This window comes from Sphaeramia orbicularis, chromosome 7 (assembly GCF_902148855.1).
Source record: "Sphaeramia orbicularis chromosome 7, fSphaOr1.1, whole genome shotgun sequence".
Taxonomy (NCBI): domain Eukaryota; kingdom Metazoa; phylum Chordata; class Actinopteri; order Kurtiformes; family Apogonidae; genus Sphaeramia; species Sphaeramia orbicularis.
The window spans coordinates 50,231,055-50,253,784 of NC_043963.1; the positions used below are offsets into that span (position 1 = coordinate 50,231,055).

The 22,730-nt window shown below is 40.5% G+C and overlaps 1 protein-coding gene across 2 annotated transcripts in view; it reads left to right on the forward strand.

Moving 5' to 3' along the window:
* The window catches only part of brpf3b (bromodomain and PHD finger containing, 3b), a 66,179-nt gene that overhangs the window by 36,482 nt on the left and 6,967 nt on the right, over positions 1 to 22,730 (forward strand). Inside the window, exons 8-12 of one of the 2 annotated variants that reach the window (XM_030138256.1) lie at positions 12,491 to 13,075; positions 17,222 to 17,303; positions 17,386 to 17,474; positions 17,584 to 17,678; positions 21,024 to 21,178. In XM_030138256.1, coding sequence (XP_029994116.1) covers positions 12,491 to 13,075; positions 17,222 to 17,303; positions 17,386 to 17,474; positions 17,584 to 17,678; positions 21,024 to 21,178 — 1,006 coding nt within the window. The remainder of the gene's footprint in view (positions 1 to 12,490; positions 13,076 to 17,221; positions 17,304 to 17,385; positions 17,475 to 17,583; positions 17,679 to 21,023; positions 21,179 to 22,730) is intronic. The other variant, XM_030138257.1, reaches the window with a different exon arrangement.

Sequence of the window (22,730 nt, forward strand, 5' to 3'; positions counted from 1 at the left end):
GATACATTTTGAAAAACAAAACTTTAAGTCAAAAAAGAAAATTACCCAGTGCTCTAAGGTTGACTTCAGGTAAATTTTTATCTTAATCTTGCTCAGTGTGAATGTACCTGAAGAACACCAAGTGGCTTCCCTTTGTTTTTGGATAAAACTTTGTGTTCTCCTTTAATTCCTAAACTTTTTGTTATTATGAAACATAATTTTAGATGTTTATAGCATAATACAATGTACTTCATTGTGATAAAAAGCAAAAAAAAAAAAAACATCATTCCTGTAGATATATATTTTACCCCAGTGATAAGGTGCTGTGCTGGAAAAATTTGAAAATGACCCTTAAAAGTGCTTGAAAAATGTGTATGAACCCTGACAAATGTAATGATTTTCATTAATTGTTACATTTCAAGCAGTCTTTGCGATTGTATTTATAGCATATGTTCAAGTTGTGCTGGTATGAAAATATGATTCATCAGTCATCACTAACGAAGATGAGATATTTAACTTCATATGTATGATCAACATAATTTCATATTGCCAATCAGGTCTGCAACACATTCAAATTAAAGACTTGATGAGGGATTTAGGACTAAAGTAAAAACGTACACCAGCAAATGCCAAATGCCTGTGTGTGCTCTAAACTCGAGTAAGGGCTTTTATGAACTTTGTAAGAACTGCTTAAGGCACAGTCACAAATGCCGTTACGAACATCGCGTGAACGATTTATGGACCGTTTTGTACGATCTTCTCAAGGCGAAAAATGGAAAGTTCATAGCCAGGTGGATGATTTTGTGCAAGATTTTCTATGAACGCGCTAGAAAAAATCCCCTTTTGTAGGGTGCCTTAACGAATGCCTTTAGAACAACCTAAGGACAACATACGATGTTCATGGATCAGGAGGCCATTTCAGAACCCCATGTTCCTGCAGTGGCCAAAAGTAGATCACAAGAACGCATTACATTGTTATTAGGGGCCCCTTACAGCACGAACAGACGTATAGACAGAGATTCTCACGGTGTTCCTAAGGTGGATGCAAGGTGTTTATAATAGGCAGTAGTACGTCATTCGTGTGGCATTTGTGGTGTTGTTAGAGGGGGTCATTTACAAATTTTCAAGACTGAGTGAATGACCGGACTCAAACACACAGTGTTGAAGGGAAAGTATTTTATTAACAGAAAAATAAACATGAAGAAACATATGGGTGATAGGATTCTGGCACCATGCCGGGGTTCCGGCGTGCAGCGATCAGCAAGGGGGGTAAATGCAGGATATATAGCGTGCGTACAAAAAGATTGGGGCCAGTACAATGTCAAAGGCTCCGACCTGGGCTTTGATAAACCTTGCGCTCTCAGCCAATTGGTTTTGCTCCCAAGAAGTTAAATTATGGCTACTAGCCAATCAGTAGTAGAGTGGGGGCGGGTTTTGTGGAGACCAACAAACCGGTTCGGAGCCAAGAACTTCAGAGTAGACAACTGTAGACGTTGATGCTCATAGAGATGGAAGGCAAGCAGATGAAGACCGGTGAAGACGTCCTGCAGGTTGACAATGGACTGAAAAATAAATGGTGTTTGGCGTGGATAGAGGAGGTGGGAATGGATGGAAAGCCTTATGGCAGCTTGTGCAAATAATGAAGACAACGGGTTGTTTGTTTTTGTACATTATGTTCACGCACATTGAAATATGTGAGGAGCTGTAAAAAAGTACGTAAACCGCATGAAGGTGACCCTAGCCATAGAGCTGCTCTGTGTGTGTCACATGTAGTATTAATGACACCTTATGATCTGTTCAGATATGTCTGGGGGGGGGGGGGGGGGGGGTGTCGGCCACACCATACCACAAGACGAGTACACGAAAACCATACAGCCGTAAAACTGAAAATGAATCTTACACGCTTATAAGAGGAGCCCCCCCCCCCCCCCCCCCGAGGTACACTCATGCCATACACCTGCAGCCGCCAATGTAATAGGCTATATATCGCTAAACATTTTAACCTGCTATTGGGGATTTATGCATGATACTGTACATATTTTTGTGTCTCTAGTCAATCACTGACCTGCCCGCAAATAAAGTGACATTTTTTTTGACCAGCCCTAACCCGATCCACAGTTTAACCCGCTGATCCGCGCATCACTAGTCTGGAGTGTAATCTGAAATCTGGCTTTACCAAAAGACATGTTCAAAAACGATCTTGCACATTTTAAAAATGCGTTCATTTTGTTCAAAGTGATTGTAGATAAAGAGTTAGTTGTCCAATGTGTATTTATGTTGTTTTGGCCCCAACCTCTTATTTATGGGGAAGTAAAAGCCCAAACCAAGCCTTATTACATCACTGTTGAAATCTTAGCTCACACTTCCTAATGCAGATCCCGTGAATTAATCCAGTGGATTAATGGGCAGAATTGCATTGTATTTGTGCAATACTTAAACAAGTAGTTTCCATCTGAAATTGCATGAAAAGGCACTTTAGGTGCCATAATTTTCAGCATTTTCTCCAAACCCCACTTTCTATGATGTGTATTCAATGTGAGTTGGGTGGTTGTGGGGCCACAAGACCTTGTTGCCCTTATTAGGGACCGAGCCGAGAGGGCAGGTCCACTCACACAGTGAGTGGACTTGCCAGAAGGCAAGGCCCCTATTGTTTTTTGTTCGTTTTTAGGGACCAAGCCGAGAGGGCAGGTCCACTCACACAGTGAGTGGACTTGCCAGAAGGCAAGGCCCCTATTGTTTTCCGTTCGTTTTTTATTATTTTCCCGACGCCACTTTGAACTGAATTTTGACCCCCTAAACATGTTCGAAAACTCACCAAATTTGGCACGTATGTCAGGTCCGGTGAAAAATTTGATAAAATGCAAAAATTAACCCCATAGGTGCCAAAATGCACTCTCTAGTGCCACTTGTCAAAAAACACGGAAACCGCCATAGTGGCCAGCAGGAATGTCCGAGAGACATGAAACCAATGCCAAAATGTCCCTTACATTGAGCACTACAAATGTTCCAGTGGGCGCCGAGAGCTAACTCCAACAGGAAGTCGGCAAATTGCCTTTCAAAGTAAAACCCTCAACTTAAAACTAGTATGAGCCTGTTTGTCATATTGGCTTCTAAATAGCATCAAAAGATAATGAACCCTTCTCAAAAAACTGCCTTCGCAAATTTCTAATTAATGTCTTAGTTATTTTTTTATAAGTTTGGAAAAATGCGATGTTTGGGACTAATATTTAAATTTCGACTTTTCCCCACATGTTATATATCCATACGTTCAGAAAAATCACCCCAACTTTCCCATGCAAAAATTTTTGAGATAGGATCTACAGTTATGGACTTATGAAATATTGTTTGTTTTTATGCTTTTTTAGCTTTAACCTGCCATTTGACCCCCTCAACATGCTCAGAAACTCACCAAACTTGTCACATATGTCATGTCTGGTGAATACTTTCATACAATATCAAAATTAACCCCTTAAGGACCAAAATGGACTCTGTAGCGCCACCTACACATACAAAATTGCCCCTAGTGGCCAGTAGGAATGTCGTACAGACATGAAACCAACGCCAAAATGTTGGTCTCATCGAGCCCGACAAATCATAAACTCACACTCATTAGCTAAATCCAACAGGAACTTGGCAATCTGCCTCAGCATGTATTCTATTATCCAGGAATTACAAGGACGAGGCGCTTTCCACCATCACTGCTTATTCAGTTCAATCTCTTATGACTAATGTTATTTATTAAATAAGCTCAGGAGTCTATGTGCTTGCCTCTAGTCCAAGAATTTTTGAAATTGGATGTACCGTTATGGATAAATCGCAGTTTGTTTCTGCAAATTCCGGCAGAGTTTTTCTGCCACAGACTCTGAGCTTTCTCTGTGTGTTTGTAATTCGACACCGATGAGAAGATTGACAGGGAAATAAAAGGTGAAAGCTGATTGGCCGAATCTTTTCCTGTGGAATGCATACAATGAAACCACCAGGTGGTGCTGTAAGACCATGAACAGACAGTCAGATTCCTAGTTTGACTTAAAAACATGACAAGTGTGACAACATGACAACTGTCAAATAACACAAAAACATTTGAACAATACAGAAAAAATATGAAAATTACATAAGAAATATATGTATGTATGTCCAAAATTATATATGAATAAAAGTTGAATAAAAATGAAGACATGATAAAAATGTGAATGGTACACACACACACACACACACACACACAAACAGACACATGCACACACACACACACACACACACACACATAAACACACAGACACCTACAAACAGACACATGCACACACACACACACACACACACACAATAAAGTTAGCCAGAAGGCAAGGCCCCTTTTTTTTTTTTTTGTTTATTATTATTATTATTATTATTATTATTATTATTATTATTATTATCATTATTATTATTATTTTCCCGACACCACTTTGAACTGGATTTTGACCCCCTAAACATGCTCCAAAACTCACCAAATTTGGCACATATGTCAGGTCCGGCAAAAAATTTGATAAAGTGCAAAAATTAACTCAGTTGTGCCAAAATGGGCTCTCTAGGGCCACCTTTGTCAAAAAACATGGAAACCGCCATAGCGGCCAGCAGGAATATCCGAGAGACATGAAACCAATGCCAAAATGTTCCTTACATCAAGCACTACAAAAACTATAGGACGACGCTATGATATATATATATATATATATATATATATATATATATATGCTACAATATAAATGAAAAAATGAGGGCATGATAAAAATGTGAACGGTACACCCACACACACACTATAGTTTTACAAAATCAAAGCCTTATTAAAAATGGTAAAGTATGAGTTTTATGCTCACCTGTTTGTACAATTTCAAGTCACTCAAACGGATTCTGTCTGTCACACACACACTTGCATACACACACAGTTGGCTTTTCAAAATGAAAGCCTCATTAAAAGGTGATGGTTTCAGCAGAGGGGTGCAGGTGTTCTGTAGGGATGAAAGGAGGACGGATGCAAAAGGGAGGGGGCTGGTGTTGGGACGGAGAGGTGTGAGTGGAACGTAGGTGTCGACGGCCACGGGAGGCGGCACTCACGGGAGGTGGAACGTATGGGAAGTGGAATGCACGGGAGGCGGATCGCCCAGTGTGAGGTCCCGCCCAATGCTGCTTGCAGCTTTAATTGCTTCTTAATTTGCTCCTATGCAGACCTGCGAATTGCTGGATGTAGGCCCACCAACGACCCAGTCCTGTCCCAGTCCCAGTCCATGACCTGACCTGGAGAAAAATTTTCAGGCTTGAGATTTTTTTTTGCAATCACCCCTGGAGACAGCACAAAACCTGGAGGGAGATAATGCAGAGTCCTCAGGAGGATGAGGATCAGGGTGATGGTGAAAATGTGCATGACGGACAGTTAGGGTTAGGCACTCAGTGATGGACGGTTGTGCCCCGTTTCCACTGCATGGTATTGGCTCGACTCGGCTTGGCCTTTTTTGTGTTTCCATTATGAAAAAGGACCTGGAATCTGGTACCCGGTACCACTTTTTTGGTATCACCTCTGCGGAGGTTCGAAGACTGGGGACCAGATACTAAAACATGATGTGTAAACACAGCAGACCACCGATTGGTCAGACAGTTTTCTCTGTGACCCCCCGTTTTACAAAAAACAGATGCGGAAGTTGACAGTAAATATAGCGGTACATTAATCCACACGATAACAGCCCAGAACTACACCATGGTCGGTCCAGGAGATTCAGTCCTTGGTGGCCGACGTAAAAATTCAGATGAGACAGCACGCAACGAGCGAGTTTATCAGCAACTCTCTGAGCAGATGACACGGACGTAACACGCTGCATCCAGGTACTGTAAAGTTGGTAGTATCTTGTATTGGAAACTGTCTCCAGGAATACCGAGCCGAGCCGAGTCGAGCTGGTTCCGTGTAGTGGAAATGCGGCATTAGTGTTTTTAACGTTCAGTTCCCTATATTATTCTTGTGTATCTTTCTTTTATTCTTATACCTTCTACTTCAAATTTCTTCATTTGATGTCCTATTATGACTCCAAATTTTTATTGTGTTTAACAGTGCAGGTCAGTTTCCCCGCATATTCTCTACATGAATGTGTGATACAGCACCATGGACAGTGCATGATCCCAAACACATAAGGGCATTTTCACACTGCATACCCGAGTCCATATCCAAGGCCGTTGGACCTCAAAGTCTGCTTCATTTTATCAATGTGAATTAGGGCTGCACGATTCTGGCAAAAATGTGAATCACGATTCTTTTGCTTAGAATTGAGATCACGATTCTCTGGCACGATTTTTTTCACAAAATGTTTATTGCACCGCTGTCAAGGAAAATGGGTTCTTTTACCTCTGATTCGCGTCTTTCTTTTCACTCTGCAAATAGTCTGGTGCAGTGTTTGCTGTTGAATTGATCTGTTGGTGTGGTTGTGTGTAATGGGGGGGTTGCACGTGCGCAGTTCAGTGGGGGGTGTGCGCGTGCGTTTCCTTGGGTGGGAGGGCATGCGCACAGTTGGGCCTGCGGGGTGGACATGCGTGCGTTTTGGCCGGTTACCCGCGTGTGTGTTGGTTTCTGTCCTACCTATACAATGGGGGTACAGGGCAGGGCGGTCCATGCCCCCACGGAAGTGTAAGTGAAACTTTATGTTCATTTACGTTTTTCCTGCACTTCTGGTCCCAGTTGCTAAGCGATGTCAGCTGATCTGTGAAAGTTTGCAGTGCAAAGAAACTTCCCAGCTGGCACAATGGAGTATTTTTAATACAAAATTTTTGTAGAGGGTGAGACTTTTCATGCTTGGTTAAAGGCCGAGTTATCCTCACCGGCAAAAAAAAAAGAAAAGGAGAATAACAACAGCAGCAGAAGTCAGAGAAGTGAAAATGAAAACGCACTTGGATCTGGACGACAGAAAAGAAGACCGACATGAGATTAACACCGCCGAATGTGAACCTTAGTTGGGCAGGAGTTCAGGTGGGTGACTCACCACTATCGCTGGGGTTTTCATCCATTTCACTGTCTACTGCAGATGTTCCTCTGCTGTCAGTCACTCTTTCTGCACTCAACTGCAGCCGACAGCAGCAGGTCACGTGTTGGAAAGACGCTTTACCATTGGTTGAGGGAGGAGGCGGCGGCAGTTCTGCATTTGTGGGTATTTGCTTGTAATGCAGCCGTGAAATAAAATGCTTAAGAATCGTCCGCATTTAGAAATGAGATCACACTCATCTGTGAATCGAGATCACAATCTTAACAATTAACTGTGCAGCCCCAATGTGAATGCAAATGTTATGTGCGTGAGTACTGTACCTGAGCCCAGCGCAGTCCTGGGTACGGACTGCATGGACTCCAGTATGGCACGTTGCAGTATGAAAGCATTCCGTGCCTGAGAACGGACATGACCTAATCACCACTCCGATTGTGGAAGTTACTTTATCACCATGAGATCATAGACAGCGCTACCGTTGTCTCCTGAAAAAGCCTCGGATCCACATGGCACGGGCTGGCCTTACCGACGAACCACTTGGTAATATATCAGGATCACCAAAGGCTGCTCTTCTTCACTTTGCCTCAAACAGGCCAACAAATAGAAAAGTATTGCCTGTCTTGCCGCCATTGTAGACAAATCGCTCGGCTGATGACGTAAGGGTTTGTCTTCTTCTCCTTCCATGTTTGTTGGATGCGATGGAATTCCTTCCACACCGCCACCTACTGTTTCAGCCCTGTAACACCCACTTGTACATGGGCTGCAGTACGTGCTTGTGAACGCAACATCTGCGGGAAAGGTGTGAGTGTATCCAGGTACAGCACGGATCCGGATACCCAGTGTGAAAACACCCTAAAACACATGCTGGCTAAAGTTTAATCACATTAGTTCATATATCAGTGTTCCTCTAAGTTCTACCTTATTGCTTTATTTTGTTACCTACGGAAAAATAACAGGAGGGTAGTAATGAGTCAGGTCTTAGGCTCATACTCTTCGGAGAGGTGCCGTCTCTGTCTCCATGGCCGCGCCCACCAACATCTCTTTCTTCTCTGCATCTTCTTTGGGACATTCTTAAACGCTTAAGGTAAAAAACGCTGAACGTAGCTTAAAGGTCCTGTGTGACACCTTTGGCCGGAATTGGTGGTGTTTTTAAGGGACAAAGACTCAGCCTCCCATGAGTATTAGCACCTACTGTCGTAAGGGCATAATTCTGGCCAAGGCGTGCAAATGTTTTGGAGCTAATGACTGAAGAGCGGATCCTCTTTACAACTCTGCATTTCTTTTTTCAAGACAGCAAGCATGAAAATGAAAATGAAACTAACTTTGGTCTTTTACTCCAGAGCACCGAAGTTTTATTCACAGACCGGTGCTCCAAGATGTGTCCCAATAATATACATTTGCACTAGCTTTTCCAAAAAGTATTCAAGCATTTTCATAATTTACTTCAGTCATTCAGCATCTTCATCATTCTGCATTAGCAGTTCAGTGCTAGCTGCTTCAGTGTTCTGCATTCACAGTATTCTACTTTTATAATTGTCTTGTTCCTGATGGACAGTTTAGTGTCCAGGCCTCGGCATGAACATTAAACTCCATACACAACCATTTCAGTCTTACCTTACAAAGCCCTTAGTTTGTGACTGAAATAATGCTCCAAATAAAACATATTGCTGACGCCAAAGACGCCATGAGGCTAACGCAGAAGTGTTTACTAAGTGTTTGACTGAGCTACCAACAGCCACTAGTAAACTACAATGTTCCAGTGTTTATGTATAAGAAAAGAAGGATCCTACACTTGTCTAGAAGGGAGAGGGCCAACTCAAGGTCTGTTTTAATTCCTTTTAACTCCCTTAGTTCTCTCCATGGGTTCAAACCAATGCAGAGGTTTACCGGTGTTTTGGCCTGTGCTCTATCACTCTCCCATTTAGTTTTCTTTTTCTTTCTGCCAGTCCAGCTCCAGTTCCAGTGTCCACCATTACAACAAAATAAATCCAAGAAATCCCTTTCTTTAGGAAAAAGTATAGATCTTACTCCTCACTTGTTCAGCTTACTTCTCACTGCTAAACTCTGCTGGTTGTGTAGTGTTGTCATAGTGATGTAAGTCTGTCATAAATCAGTCCAGTCTTGTCTGACCCAACTAGGGAAGCTGGAAATGGCATTTGGGAGTAGCCTATTTTGGTGCTGATAATCTAATTTTAAATTGCGGACTACGGTCAGGTATATATATATATATATATATATATATATATATATATATGTATGTATGTATGTATGTATGTATATGTATGTATGTATGTGTGTGTGTATATATATGTGTATGTATGTATATATATATATATATATATATATATATATTAGGGCTGGGCAAGTTAACGCGTTATTACCGCGTTAACGCATTCATTAAATAACGCCGACAATTTTTTTATCTCACGTTAACGCCGTTTTATTATTGTTCTGCCTTTCAAGCAAGTCTTAGTTGATTTATATATACGGACTCTTATTTTGAAACTCATGCTTTTATTTTGCCGGTCCACACGCCGGTGCTGTGTGTATGTGCAGCTGAGAGGAGAAAACCGGCGAACTTTACAAGTAATGCTGAATCAAACTGTGTGTAACTCCTGCAGTTCAACACCTGTATGTATCAATCATTCTGTTGTTTGCTAAATAATTTCACATGCAAACGTGCCGTTAGAAACATGTTTATGATGTTATTTTGGATGTGTTTATTACAGTGTGTTATTAACATGTTTAAGCTAATTTGTTTATGCTAGCAGTCGGAGATGGGTTGTTAATTCTTTATGCAGGCTCATGCTGAGTTTATATAAATTCATTGGTTGTGTTTAAGTATAATATGCCAGCCTTTGAATTAACCTTTACTTATTTACGATGTGAATGTTGTATTAGCAGTCATTTCACCTCGATGGTAACTTGAATGGGAAAATCCATAGACACGCTAACGATTAGCATTTACAGTTTAATTTAAGATTTACAACGTCTTTTTATTCAGCAACAAAGGTTCACATCAGAGATATTTGATACTATTCATTCTTACAACAACTGAACATAAAATACTCACAGGCAAACGTTTTCGGGGCCATACAAACAGAGTGAAAGAAACATGTCTGTTAGTTCTATGTCCGAACTGACTACGGTAACACGGAAAGGACAAAACATACGTTAGTGCAACTTATTCTGACCACTTCAGGGCCTCTTTTGCTTGCTTTGAACAACTGAACATCACATATTATTGGGCTTATTAGTATCAGTACTTATTAGTGGGCTTAAGACTCCTGTCAATCACTCACAACTGTAAATACACTGGTGGGGACATAAACGTGTAAAAGTAGTGGTTTTTTACGGGGACATTTTCATTTTAAATTTCTTCAGATGGTGGGGTTGAGAAGGACACAGTTGTTTGGAAGCACTGACGTGCAATTATTTTTTATCACCGGAGTACTTCCAGTCTGGAATATCACTCAAAGGCAATACATGCTGTTGATGCCCCCCCACCCCCCAACAACTATGCGATTAATAGCGATTAATCGCTGCCCACCACTAATATATATATATATATATACATATATATATATATATATATATATATATATATATATATATATATATATATATACATACATATAAATGAGACTTTTTCAAGATCATGTAGAAAGTCTGTACAGCGCCTTTAATGCCAGAAAACAGCAAGCAATAATTACTAATTATGTGTGGACATCTCTATTGCTGGAATAGGCTCCAACACCCCTGCAACCCTCTGGAGGATAAAGCGATTCAGAAAATGAATGAATGAATGAATAAAAAAAACAATACTCAAAAACAATTTTTTTCTTTGTGCCTGTGGAGAGGAAAAGGCTTTACTTGGACAGCATCCATAATTCTGGGGTTTTTGTTTTGATTTTTTGCAGAGGTGAAATTGGACATAACGTGAGATGTCCACATGAACTTTGGTGATGATTGATCACTGTTCTGGGGCATTAAGCTACATTAAGTTTTTTTTTTGTTTGTTTGTTTGTTTGTTTGTTTGTTTTGTAAGCGTTTTAGAATGTCCCTCTTCTACTGCTGTCGGACCAAAACAGTGGCCACAACCACTTGATCTTCCTTTTCTCTCCGTCTTGCAGCTGTAGCTGTAGAAGTTTCAGTGTTGAGGGCATTATTGCCATCTTGAATGTGATGATCATGACACAGGACTTTTAGTACACGGCCATTGTTTTTAAACTGATCTAAATATAATGAAAAAGTGTAAGATCTTCCTACCATTGACTTGAGAGTGCTGTGAGTTGCACATAGGTGTGCTGTACAGCCACCTTACGTCAAAATAATTCATGAAGTGGCCGTAGGTGTGATGAAGGTCCCAAGGCACCCTTACAAAGAACATGACAACTGTACAGTCTTTGTACAACACAAAATCACATCATTTTCTCACTGAGGCCTCAAGTTGCTCTTGCGATTGGAATGGTAGCCGTAGCAACTTTGTAAGATGGCTGTAAGAAACTATTGCTCCCTCCACGAATGTCTACGAACTCCAGATCTCGTATGAACCGGGAGATTCGTACAAACCCATTGTTCGTAAGAAGCTTTGTGACTGAGGCTTGACTTACAGATAAATGGCTGTTTATTGACTTGATGCCATGGTATCTGTGTGTTCAGAGATCACAGATATTCAAGTTTAGGCTTGTATCCTTTATACACAGATTCCTCCAGTGCCCGTGTTCCTTTAATTCTGCTCTACCCTACAGGGCCTGGAATAACTAAATCCCTACTGATGTTTCTACTTTGAACAGTATTTTTTAAACCTTTTAATGACTTTTTCATGCTTTTGAGGGAAATTGAAGATGCTCAGCCCATCTTGGCTCCTAAAGGACTAGACCTTTCCTGGAATCCGCTTTTGTACTAAATCATAATTACAATTACATCATTATTCACAGTGTTAACATCATTACTAGTCTTAAATGTCCCCCATCTAAACTAGTTTGGGAATGAATTACATACCTCAAAGACTGTATATATCTCACTCAAATGAAGATGACAACATAAAATGTACAATGGTCGAGTGTCACTTCACCCTGCCATGCAAACTGCTGGAAATGTATCATTGTTGTCTATATTAGACATTGTTAAAGTGAACATCAGACTAATTAATCAATACACCCAGAAGTGAACATCAAAGTAGTGATGAAAAATCTAGGTTGGGTTGAATTTTATTTTTTCAGCTATTATTGTCCATCAGTGGCTATTCCATTAGAGAAGACTAACATCGGCCCTTGGACACTATTGGAGCAGGTTTCAGTTGATAGCCATACTTTGTAAAACATGTTATCATTGCCAATTAATCAGTCTATCTCTCCATTAAATATCTTGTATTCATACTGTCTGAATATGTTTAGAAATCATTGTAATCTGTTTTATGTGCATTTTCCATTTTGTCTGGGCCTTTTTCTGATTTGGGGTTGTAACATCAAACACTTGTTGAGACTGAATTTCATTTTTCCCCCCTCTTCTGCCAGAAGACCTCAAATCTTCTTCGCCTCCAACACTGGAACCCACGGGACCGGCTCCTCCTCCACGGCAGGGGGATGCACCTCTGGAGCCCCCCACCCTGCGACCAATCACAAGGTCCCCCAGCTGGCCCTCTAAACGCCTGAAGTTGGATGGCGACCTCTCTGACAAGACCCTTGAAATCATTAATTGCACTAAAACACAAGAGCAGCCTGCATCACCACCCCCTGTGTTGCACAGTGAAAAGGCAGCGGTGACCAATGGCTTACTGGAGCCCAGTACCCCCCCTCGGCCCACCATGGGCGGAGTTGGCCGTCGCACCTCTGTGTTATTCAAGAAGGCAAAAAATGGAGCAAAACTGTTCAGAGAACGAGACAATCCTTTGCTGAATGGTAAGGGGCCACAGGATGATAATACAACAATAGACTCCACAACTAGTGCCCCGTCCATCACAGCCCTATCCACTTCATTGAAGACCCCACAGAAAAGCCCCGGACCTCCCAACCTTAGAACACCTGAACAACGTACCCATACTCGAGACAAACAGTCAGATGGCAAGCGGGAAAAGACACCAAATCATACACTGGAGAGTGGTGAGAGACTTTTTACTACATTTCACATGAGACACAGGAGGGGGGCATGTTTTAAGACCAGATACAGAGCTTAAGCCTCTGTGGTTTTAGCTTGTGATGATTAGACTACCAGGCAATATAAATATTTTCTTCTGTTTAGTTGTTTTAGGCAAAGAAGTACAGATACTGTTTTACTGTAGTTTGTTTTGGTTTTTTTTACTTTTACTCTTTGCATTGTAACATATATATTAGGCCTGTAACGGTACGCAAAATTTTCGGTTCAGTACGTTTTCGGCTTTGAAAGCCACGGTTCGCTTTTTTTTTGGGTCAGTACGAGAAGAACGAAAACCCCTCAAAATGTTTTTAATACATTTATGAATTTTTGAAAAAAATTTCCCCCAATTTTTTGAAAAATTTAAACATAGAAAAACAGGAATGTAATTCTGCTGCTATAAATTAAATAGAAAATAAAATAAATTATTAATATTACTAAATGTATTTTAAACGTTAGTATTGCACTTTTCCCAGAAAGGTAGTTTTGAAAAAACAACAAAAATGAACTCACAGTTCTGTCAGTTCATTCTGCATAAAAATACCTAAAAAATTCCACATGAAGTGCAACATTAAAAAGAGAACTAACTGGTATTCTCTTTGAACAAACTGAAGAGCAACATTGACAACAAAAAATTAACCAAATTATTTATTTTAGGACAGAGAACAAACTGTTTAGGACACTGTGTGTACGTGCGCACGTGCGTGCAGGGTAGGATGTTTTTTTGTTTTTTTTTTGGTGGAGCCGGAGGGGTGGGGGTTGGGGGGGGGGGGTCCATAACTAACGTAATAAATGCTGGCGTGAAACGAAAGTGAAACTTTATATAATTTCAATGTCCAACTCCAGGTTCTATTCCTCTGTTATACAGCGTGTGTTTGTGTGTGTGTGTGTGTGTGTGTGTGAGAAAGAGAGAGAGACAGACAGAGCTAGTGTAAGTGTTTTAGAACTACCATAGTTCATAGGTGGTAAACAACGTCCGTCTTATTAACGTCTCTTTCCTCGTTGTTGTCTTTCACTGGGACCTGAACTGATCCCAAACAGGACTGTAATGGTGGTGGAGGGTCTTCAGTCTCGTCCTTGCAGGTTCACATCATATTTGTTAGGGTTTTTTTTTTAATCTTCTATCAGCTGCTATTTTGTATTTCGGGTCGATGTGCACGGCCTTCAGTATGTCCGTGTGGAATTTGCAGTGATTTAAAGTTCCGCATCAAACAACGTCTTTCGTTCCTTTTTCTCAACATACTGTGCCGTTTCGGTACAGCTGTGTACCGAACCGAACAGGTGTGTACTGAAATGGTTTGGTTCGGTACGTGTACCGTTACACGCCAAATATATATATATATATATATATATATATATATATATATATATACACACACACACGTAACATATATCTGCATTTCCTACTCCTTGCATTTTCTAAACAGGTCTTTTACTTAAGTTTTACTTAAGACTTCTATAGTATTAATATACATAATAAGATTAAGGTAATATCTAATTTCTATCAGGACTCGCTGATTTCAACTTAAATGATGGCACAGTAACATGTGAAACAAAGACGTTCCTTTGGTGCATCCATTGTTGGGTTGTTCTTCCTATTAACTATATGGATGCTGTGATATGTTGCTGAAACCTTGAGATGTAGAGGGATGGGATTTCTAATGGGAAATAAGAGGACTAGTTTTGAGTTCACAGTGGGATAATCATACCTCATCTTTAGACCAGAGATTCGTACAAGACAGCTGAAGACAGACAGCTTGTCCTGGTCTGCAGTGTTCTGAAAACTGTGTATTAGTGTATCAGGTCCAAAGCAAAAACTCTTTGTACTTCTGTTCTACCTGCTGACTTTCCTGAATTTTCACTCATATCTCTCTTAAAAAATGAATGATTATGAGGTTCTTAACTCTTCCTCCATGTCTGATGATGGATTGTTTCTTATGCCACGTTTCCACTACATGGTACCAGCTCAGCTCAACTCGACTCGACTTGGCCTTTTTGCGTTTCCATTACAAAAAAGGACCTGGAATCTGGTACCCGGTACTACTTTTTTGGTATCACCTCCACCAAAGTTCCAGGACTGGGGACCAGATACTAAAAGGTGACGTATAAACACTGCAGACCACTGATTGGTCAGAGAGCCTTCTCTGTGACCCGCCGTTTTACAAGCAACAGATGCAGAAGCTTACAGTAAATATAGCAGTAGGTTAATCCACATAATGACAGCCCGAAAATTACACCATGGTCGGTCCAGGAGATTCAGATGTAAAAATTCAGCATGAGCTTGACAAGACAACACCCAACAAGCGAGTTTAACTGCAACTCTCTGAGCTACGACACAGAAGTAACACGCCACATCGCTATGATGTCCAGGTACTGTAAAGTTGGAAGTATCCTGTAATGGAAACAGTATCCAGGAATAGGACCTGGTACCCTTGTTGAGCCGAGTCGAGTCGAGCCGGTTCCACGTAGTGGAAACGCAGCATTAGAAGGAAAAGCTTATATCACCATGTCGTGAAAAAAAAAAAAACTCAGTAGCACTGGAAAGTATTATTTTTAACTTCATTAGAAATTAAATGTCAAACAGAACATCTGTGTAAATGTAAGCAATAAATGAAACAGTAAATTAATAAATGTGGAACTGAATATCCAATTTACTGTCAAAAATCTCAGTCTGGGTAAATTTTCTTTTACTTTTTTTTAACTATTATTCTTCCCCATAGTTAGCAAATTTCAGTTGAGGAACCTGATATCTACTGAAGCACAGTTTCAGTAGCACAGGTTTTGAATTCATAATTCGTTGAATAACCTGTCAGTGACCAAACTCATCAGTCTACTACAAACTCAATAAATGACAAAAACATAAAAGTAAATATAAGGGTCAAGAACATGGCTGAGCATTAAAACAGTCTCAAAACAGGATTGCATTAAAGTGCTTCTTGTTCAGCGTTTTACTTTTTAACTCTATTTCTAGACATCTTTTGGTTAGATCTAACAGCCTGTCACAGAAGATATAAATTCCCCATGTAGGTGGGTTTTTCATTTGGTACTCTGGAGTAGGGCTGCACGATTTTGGCCAAAAACAAAATCCAGATTTTTTTCCTCTAAAAACTGGATTTCGATTTTTGCATCATAGATGGTATCACGGAATCCCTGAAAAATTCTGTGATGGGCCCACAGAAGTTACACCAATTTAAGTCAGTGACAGGCATCAGTCGTGCGTGCGTAGACCACATAAGATGAGTGATCCCCATGCGGTTATATTTAAATTGGGGGATCTGTGCATGGAAGAGACAGACCCAGGACACGATTATATTTCTGGTCTGGCCTGGGAAAGCCTCAGAATCCCCCCGGAGCTGCTGGATGTGGCTGGGAAAGAGGGCTGTCTGGGCTACTCTGCTGAGGCTGCTGCCACTGCAACCCGGACCCAGATGGGAAGAATTGGGGGATCTGTGCGTGGACCACGCCTTACATTGGTATCACTACTGCAGGCCAATCACAAGATTTAAGGTCTGTGGTCATTACACAGACTCCTGTGAAAGACTGCTCTCACAGTTAGGAGGAGGAGCCTATGGTAGCCCGGAGGCGTGCGGCCCAGAGACAAAAGAGAGATGAAATCGACTTGACGATTTCCCTTTTTAAAAAATCATCCTAATTTAAAAATTCAATTTTGATTTAAAATCGATCAATCGCACAGCCCTTGTCTGGAGGGTTAATATTTGCACCAAAGTAGTCATTTATAAATGGAACTCGACTGGTTTCATTCAGAGATGCACTTTATCTGTCCTGCCTCTCATCTGTGTTGTAGGGCTGCATGATTAATCTATGTCCATGTTGTGAAGGGAGGTTTGGTTGGTTTTAGGGTTGGGGGTTAAATACATTACTGTTGACTGTCCTGTACTCTGTGGCCTATAGAGACGTCTGTACACTTTTCCGTCGTAGTGTGAAACAACATCATGACATCTATCTTTACATTTCCTGTTTTGATTTGGGCAAAGCTGAGATTTTATTTATTCAGAATAATTTTGTGACCACTTCTCTCGTTGCCTTGTTTGCATGATTGTTGTGTAGATGTCCCCCTCTTGTTCTTTTTAATGATTTCTCTCCTTCATTTTCAGGACTGACAAATGGCTTCAACAAACACAAAGACGGCAGGTCCGACTCTGAGTGCAGCCCTTGTCCAATCCTCCACAACGAAAAGTGAGATACGCTCAGCTTCTTGTCACGGCTTGTTTTTCTTAATTAATTCACACTGATGGCTCTTGTTGTCGTCGTATTTCAGCAACTCACCACCAAAACGAAGCCTTGGGAAACCAGCTCTTTCCAAAGTCCCATTCCTGGAGATTGTCAACGGAGACTCTGACTACACTTGTACATTTCAGTTAAAATGCACATCTCCTTGAAAGATGTTTGTTTACACTGATTTTCCTACAGTGACATACATGCACAGTAATATTATCTTTGTGCTGTTATTTTGCAGGGAATGCCAGTCAAACATCAGATGATGAGATGGAACTGGAACCATTAGATCTGGTCTGGGCCAAGTCTCGTGGATACCCTTCTTATCCTGCTCTGGTAATGGCTTATTGTGCTTCAGAATTACCATGGAAGTACCATGTTGTACAAACATATAAATCCAAACCACAACTTTCCTAGGAAGTAGAACAGTTTTATTTTTTAAAAGTGTTCAAGTCCATTCATTCAGGCATGATTTTGGTCAAAAAAAGTAATAATATACACTTTCAGCTTCTCTCAAAACAAGGAGAATTTAGGCTGTCAGAAACCTTTTCTATTCCACTCTCTCTTTTGCAAACAAAAAATAGTGACCACCTGTGTAAAGATATTAGATATGAACATGAGAAATAAGATAGGGTAACTTACTTGTCTGCATCAGGGTTCCCATGAAAAACCTGGAAAATCATGGAATTAAGTAAAAGTGTTAAAAGTTGTGGCATTCTTTTGTCTTGAAATTCACTGAAAAGAACAGCAAACATAAACATGAAACAAAAGTAGTAAAAAAAAATTTAAAAAAAACGATAGTAGACATAAGAGCTGGCTCTTGGGCCAAAGGAATATTATTTCATTTGGACTTAAACTTTCATTACGGCTCACATTCGCTGCAGCATTGTTTCAATAAGACAATGCAGTGTCACAATATTTATTTCTATTCCGTTAATGAAGTATTGATTGTAAGATCTCGTATTGATGATAGGAGATTCAAACTGCTCTTCTCCATCACATCTCAAAGATTCTCAATGTTAACCTCATTGAGAATCTCATTGAGGTCACTCAAGGAATCTTTGGAGTACAGATTCTTCCTCAAAGATGATGATGGTTCATTCTTGTACTTGCATTTTTGAGAATGTGTTGGGGTTTTTTCAGTTGCAGTTACAGTATCTCCATAGTTGTTTGGGGGTGTTTTTTGCATAATGTAGGCCAGTAATTTGACCCTCATCCAGTGTGTAGCTTCCCTTCTCATTTCGTAATCACTGCAGTAACTATCCAATAGCAGGATCTCACACCGTTAAATCCAGGTAGGGACTTCTTTTGGCCAAGCTATGTGTATCTTCTGCAGAGGTGGCTTAAAAAAAAACCTTGATATGACATTGTATTGATTAATTGCTCTTCAGTCACCCCCAGGTTGCGTTCCTGTTCCCATTCCCATTCCTGAGTGCTTGGAGATTCAGAACATATCCATCTCAGATCACCTCCCAACATGGGCTCTGTGACCTAGAGCTGTCCACTTCAGATTCAGTCCCCCAGGATGTGTGTTAATTAGAGATCAACCGATATGGGTTTTTCAGGGCCAATACTGATACCGATTATTAGTAGTTAGAGGAGGCCGATAACCGATATTTGGAGCCGATATTCATTTGCAGTAAAAGTGTAAAAATTGGCGTGAAAATTTTTGAATAATGCAAACACTGAACTTCGTTTAAATGTGTAAAGCATGTTTATTTAATCAAATAGAAAATAATAGCTCCAGAAGTGCATGGATTTCCTAGACTCAGAAGCATCTCTTATAAAGTTGAATAACAGCTTAAATAAATAGCTCCCTTAAATTTTTCCACAGTAAATAAAGTAAAATTTAAATATAACTATAATGACTTATCTTTGTTTTAAGTTCAAACACAACAAAAATACAGGGAGACTCTTGTAAATTCTTGGGCCTCATGCTGACATATGCTCAACTCATCATGCTTAATTTATTACAGCATTTGGGATGCCTTAAGTTGATTTCATTATTAAATTTTATATTTTACCATTGTGCTAGCAGGGACCCTGTCATTCAAAACTATGTTGCTACATTATTAATGATTAATATGACAAAAGCTACATAAAAAAGTGTAATAGTTGCTATGAGTGCAATTAAACTCCTGACAGAACACAAACAGCCTTTAGGGCTTTAATGAGCCCACACAGGATTTAAAATGTTCCACCATGTTCAGATAAATCACTTCTGAATTTTACTCTCTCTCTCATCTTCACTTTAATTTTCAGATCATAGGACTAGACAACTCACAGCAACATTAGTAGTTGTGAGTTGTAGAGTTCTTCATGTGACTTTAACGCAAACACACACATTACATACCAACACAGCCTCATCCCAAATAGTCAGAAATCGACGCATATGGTCAGAGCCCCATAGCGGCACTATTTGACGCAGGGGGTACTCCTTCCACGTCGGATTTCGACATGGAAGGGGTATGCACTGCGGAGAGGCGAAGTTTCCTTGTGTGAGAAGCCCCGGAGAGAAAACACATGTGTCAAAGGTGAATAGAGAAAACTCTTCTGAAACTGTAATAAACATCCCTGTGCTCTACATCTCACAACTACTACTAATGTTTCAGAAGAACGTCAGAGCGGAGTAAACATTAGTGGCAGCTCTGCTAACTCATATTACCTCCTGACATGTCTGAGAATTAGTTAAAGGAAGACTGCTGATAATATGGAGATGGAAACAGTCCGTGATAGAAAAGCATGTGTGTGTGATTAAGAGAGAGCGTGTTAAAAACTCAGTTCACTTGTTTTAGGAAAGCAAGCTAAGGTGGAAGCTGATTAGCTTTTACCATAACATTAGTTCATCAATCTGGCTCTAAACACTCTGCACACTATGTAATAGTAATGGGGAAAATGTATGTAGAACACAGTCTCATCCCAAGTCAGTCCCAGTCTGTGTGTGTGAGGACAGCTTCCGCGTCAACCAATCAGAGGGCACGGGGTGGATAGTGCAGGAGACAGTAGGCAGGAGAGAGAGAGAGAGGCGCAGCTGCATCTGAGCCGAAATAACCCAGTTTTAAATTGATTTCTTGATATCAGCCCGTCGGATTAAAAAAAGGCCGATACTGATATACGTCAAATTTCCAAATATCGGCGCCGACAATCAGCCTGGCCGATAATCGGTCGACCTCTAGTGTTAATATCAGGTCTGAGCAGGACCTGTCTTAATAGTGCACATCAGAAAGAAATATGCTCACAGCACTATTTGTTTATTTCAAGTCACAGTGTCATCATAATATTGAACAAGCAGTCAGAGTGCGCAGACCTCTGCCAAGGCAGATCAGTCCCCCCCCCATCACCACCAAAATGTAATCATTTGTTCCTTGTGCCAGTATCAACATTTCCTGAAAATTTCATCAAAACCCATCCATAAATTTCTGAGTATTCTTGCTAACAGACAAACGGACAGACAAACCCTGATGAAAACATAACCTCCACCGTTACACTTGGCGGAGGTATTTATATCAACACATTGATTTTCTTCATATTCCGCAGGTGTTGTTTAACGCTGGATGCTTTTACCCAGATTGAGTCTGATAAAAATCTTCAATTTATGTGTAACCAGTCACCATCCTTCAGCTGAGTACAAGAGAGGCATCAATCCCAAACCCCTACTTGACTAACTTATGTTTGTTCCAGATCATTGACCCAGACATGCCTGAGGAGGGCCTGCTGCACAACGGGGTCCCCATCCCCGTCCCACCGAAAGACGTCCTTCGTTTAGGGGAGCACAAACAGGAGGAGACCGACAACAGGCTCTATTTGGTGCTGTTTTTCGACAACAAGCGGACATGGTGAGTGTCAGACATAAAAAGATGACGTGTCAAGGTTTATTTTATGGCTTGCTGTGGTAATATACTACTTACAAAAGAAATCAATCATTTGATGGGTGTTTCGCCACCACTATACAGGCCATTTTGGCCCGCATCAAACAGGAAACTGAAACCCCATAAATGACATCTTTGATGTCAGATATTCAGTTGAAAGGTGTTGGTATTGATATTCCAACCTCTCAACAACTGGAGGAAGTCATATACCAGCATACACTTAGGACCAAAACCACCAATGAATCAATGAAATGTATCACTGTATCAGCTCTATCGCTCACTGAATAAAGTATGAAGCTCTTTGTTTACCAGTGGTGGAATGTAACAGTATTTGTACTTTGTTACTGTACTTAAGTAAATTACAGATACAAAAAATTTACTTAAGTAAAAATAATAATGCATACTTTTAATTTTGCAGCAGTTATCTGCACTTTCTGCTCCTACATTTCTACAATTTATGTTACTTGTTACATTTTATGAACACAATTTCCTCAAAATCTTGCATGAAAAAATAGTTAGCCTACTGATTGCATTGTGGTGTTGTTTGCCATTGCATCAGGTGCCTCTGTTAGCTACAGTGATGGCAGAGCACGCGTTTGGTAGCTGAATCTCCGTGTCAATTTGTTGCCACTGCTAAGTTAGAGTACGCACAGTATTGCAGAGAGCACGCACAATAAGTATGCCAACCTTTCCAATACACCCATACTGTATAGTTGCTTGCTATTATTACAAACACTGACACTGGCAGAGGCATAAGTTATATCTACATTCTTTATCAAAATGGCACAGCCCAGACATTGAAACAACCCATTGAGTGAGTACTTTTACTTTTAAAACATACTTTCAAGCACACTTAAAAGTAAGTACGTAGTACTTTTACTGAAGTAAGATTATTGATTGATTTACTTGAAAATATATTTTGCAGTGTATTTGTACTTTTACTTAATGCCTCAGTCACAAATGCCGTTACGAACCGCTACAAACACCGTGCAAATGATTTATGGACCATTTCATACAACCTTCTCAAGGTGGACTTATAAGAATAATGAGTTTGTAGACCGTCCCTAAGTTCATAGCCAGGTGGATGATCTTGTGCAAGATTTTTCATGAACCAACTGCAAAATCCCCTTTCATAGGGCGCCCTAATAAATGCCTTAGGAACAACCGAAGAACAACACATGACATTCATGGATCATGAGGCCATTCTAGATCCCACATGTTCCTGCGGTGGCAGCAGTTAGATCACAGGAACACTTTATGTTGCTCCTTGGGGCCCCTTACGGCGTTCACACAAACAGATGAACAGACAGAGATTCGCACAGCTTTCTTAAGGTGGATGGAAGGTGTTCCTATAGGCAGTAGTGCGTCACTCGTGCGACATTCATTTCATTCTTAGAGGGGGCCTAATACAAATTTTCAACATTGAGTGAATGACTGGACTCAGCCGCACAGTGCTGAAGGGAAAATGTTTTATTAACAGAAAAATAAATTTGGAGAAACAACACAAAACCGGCAGAGA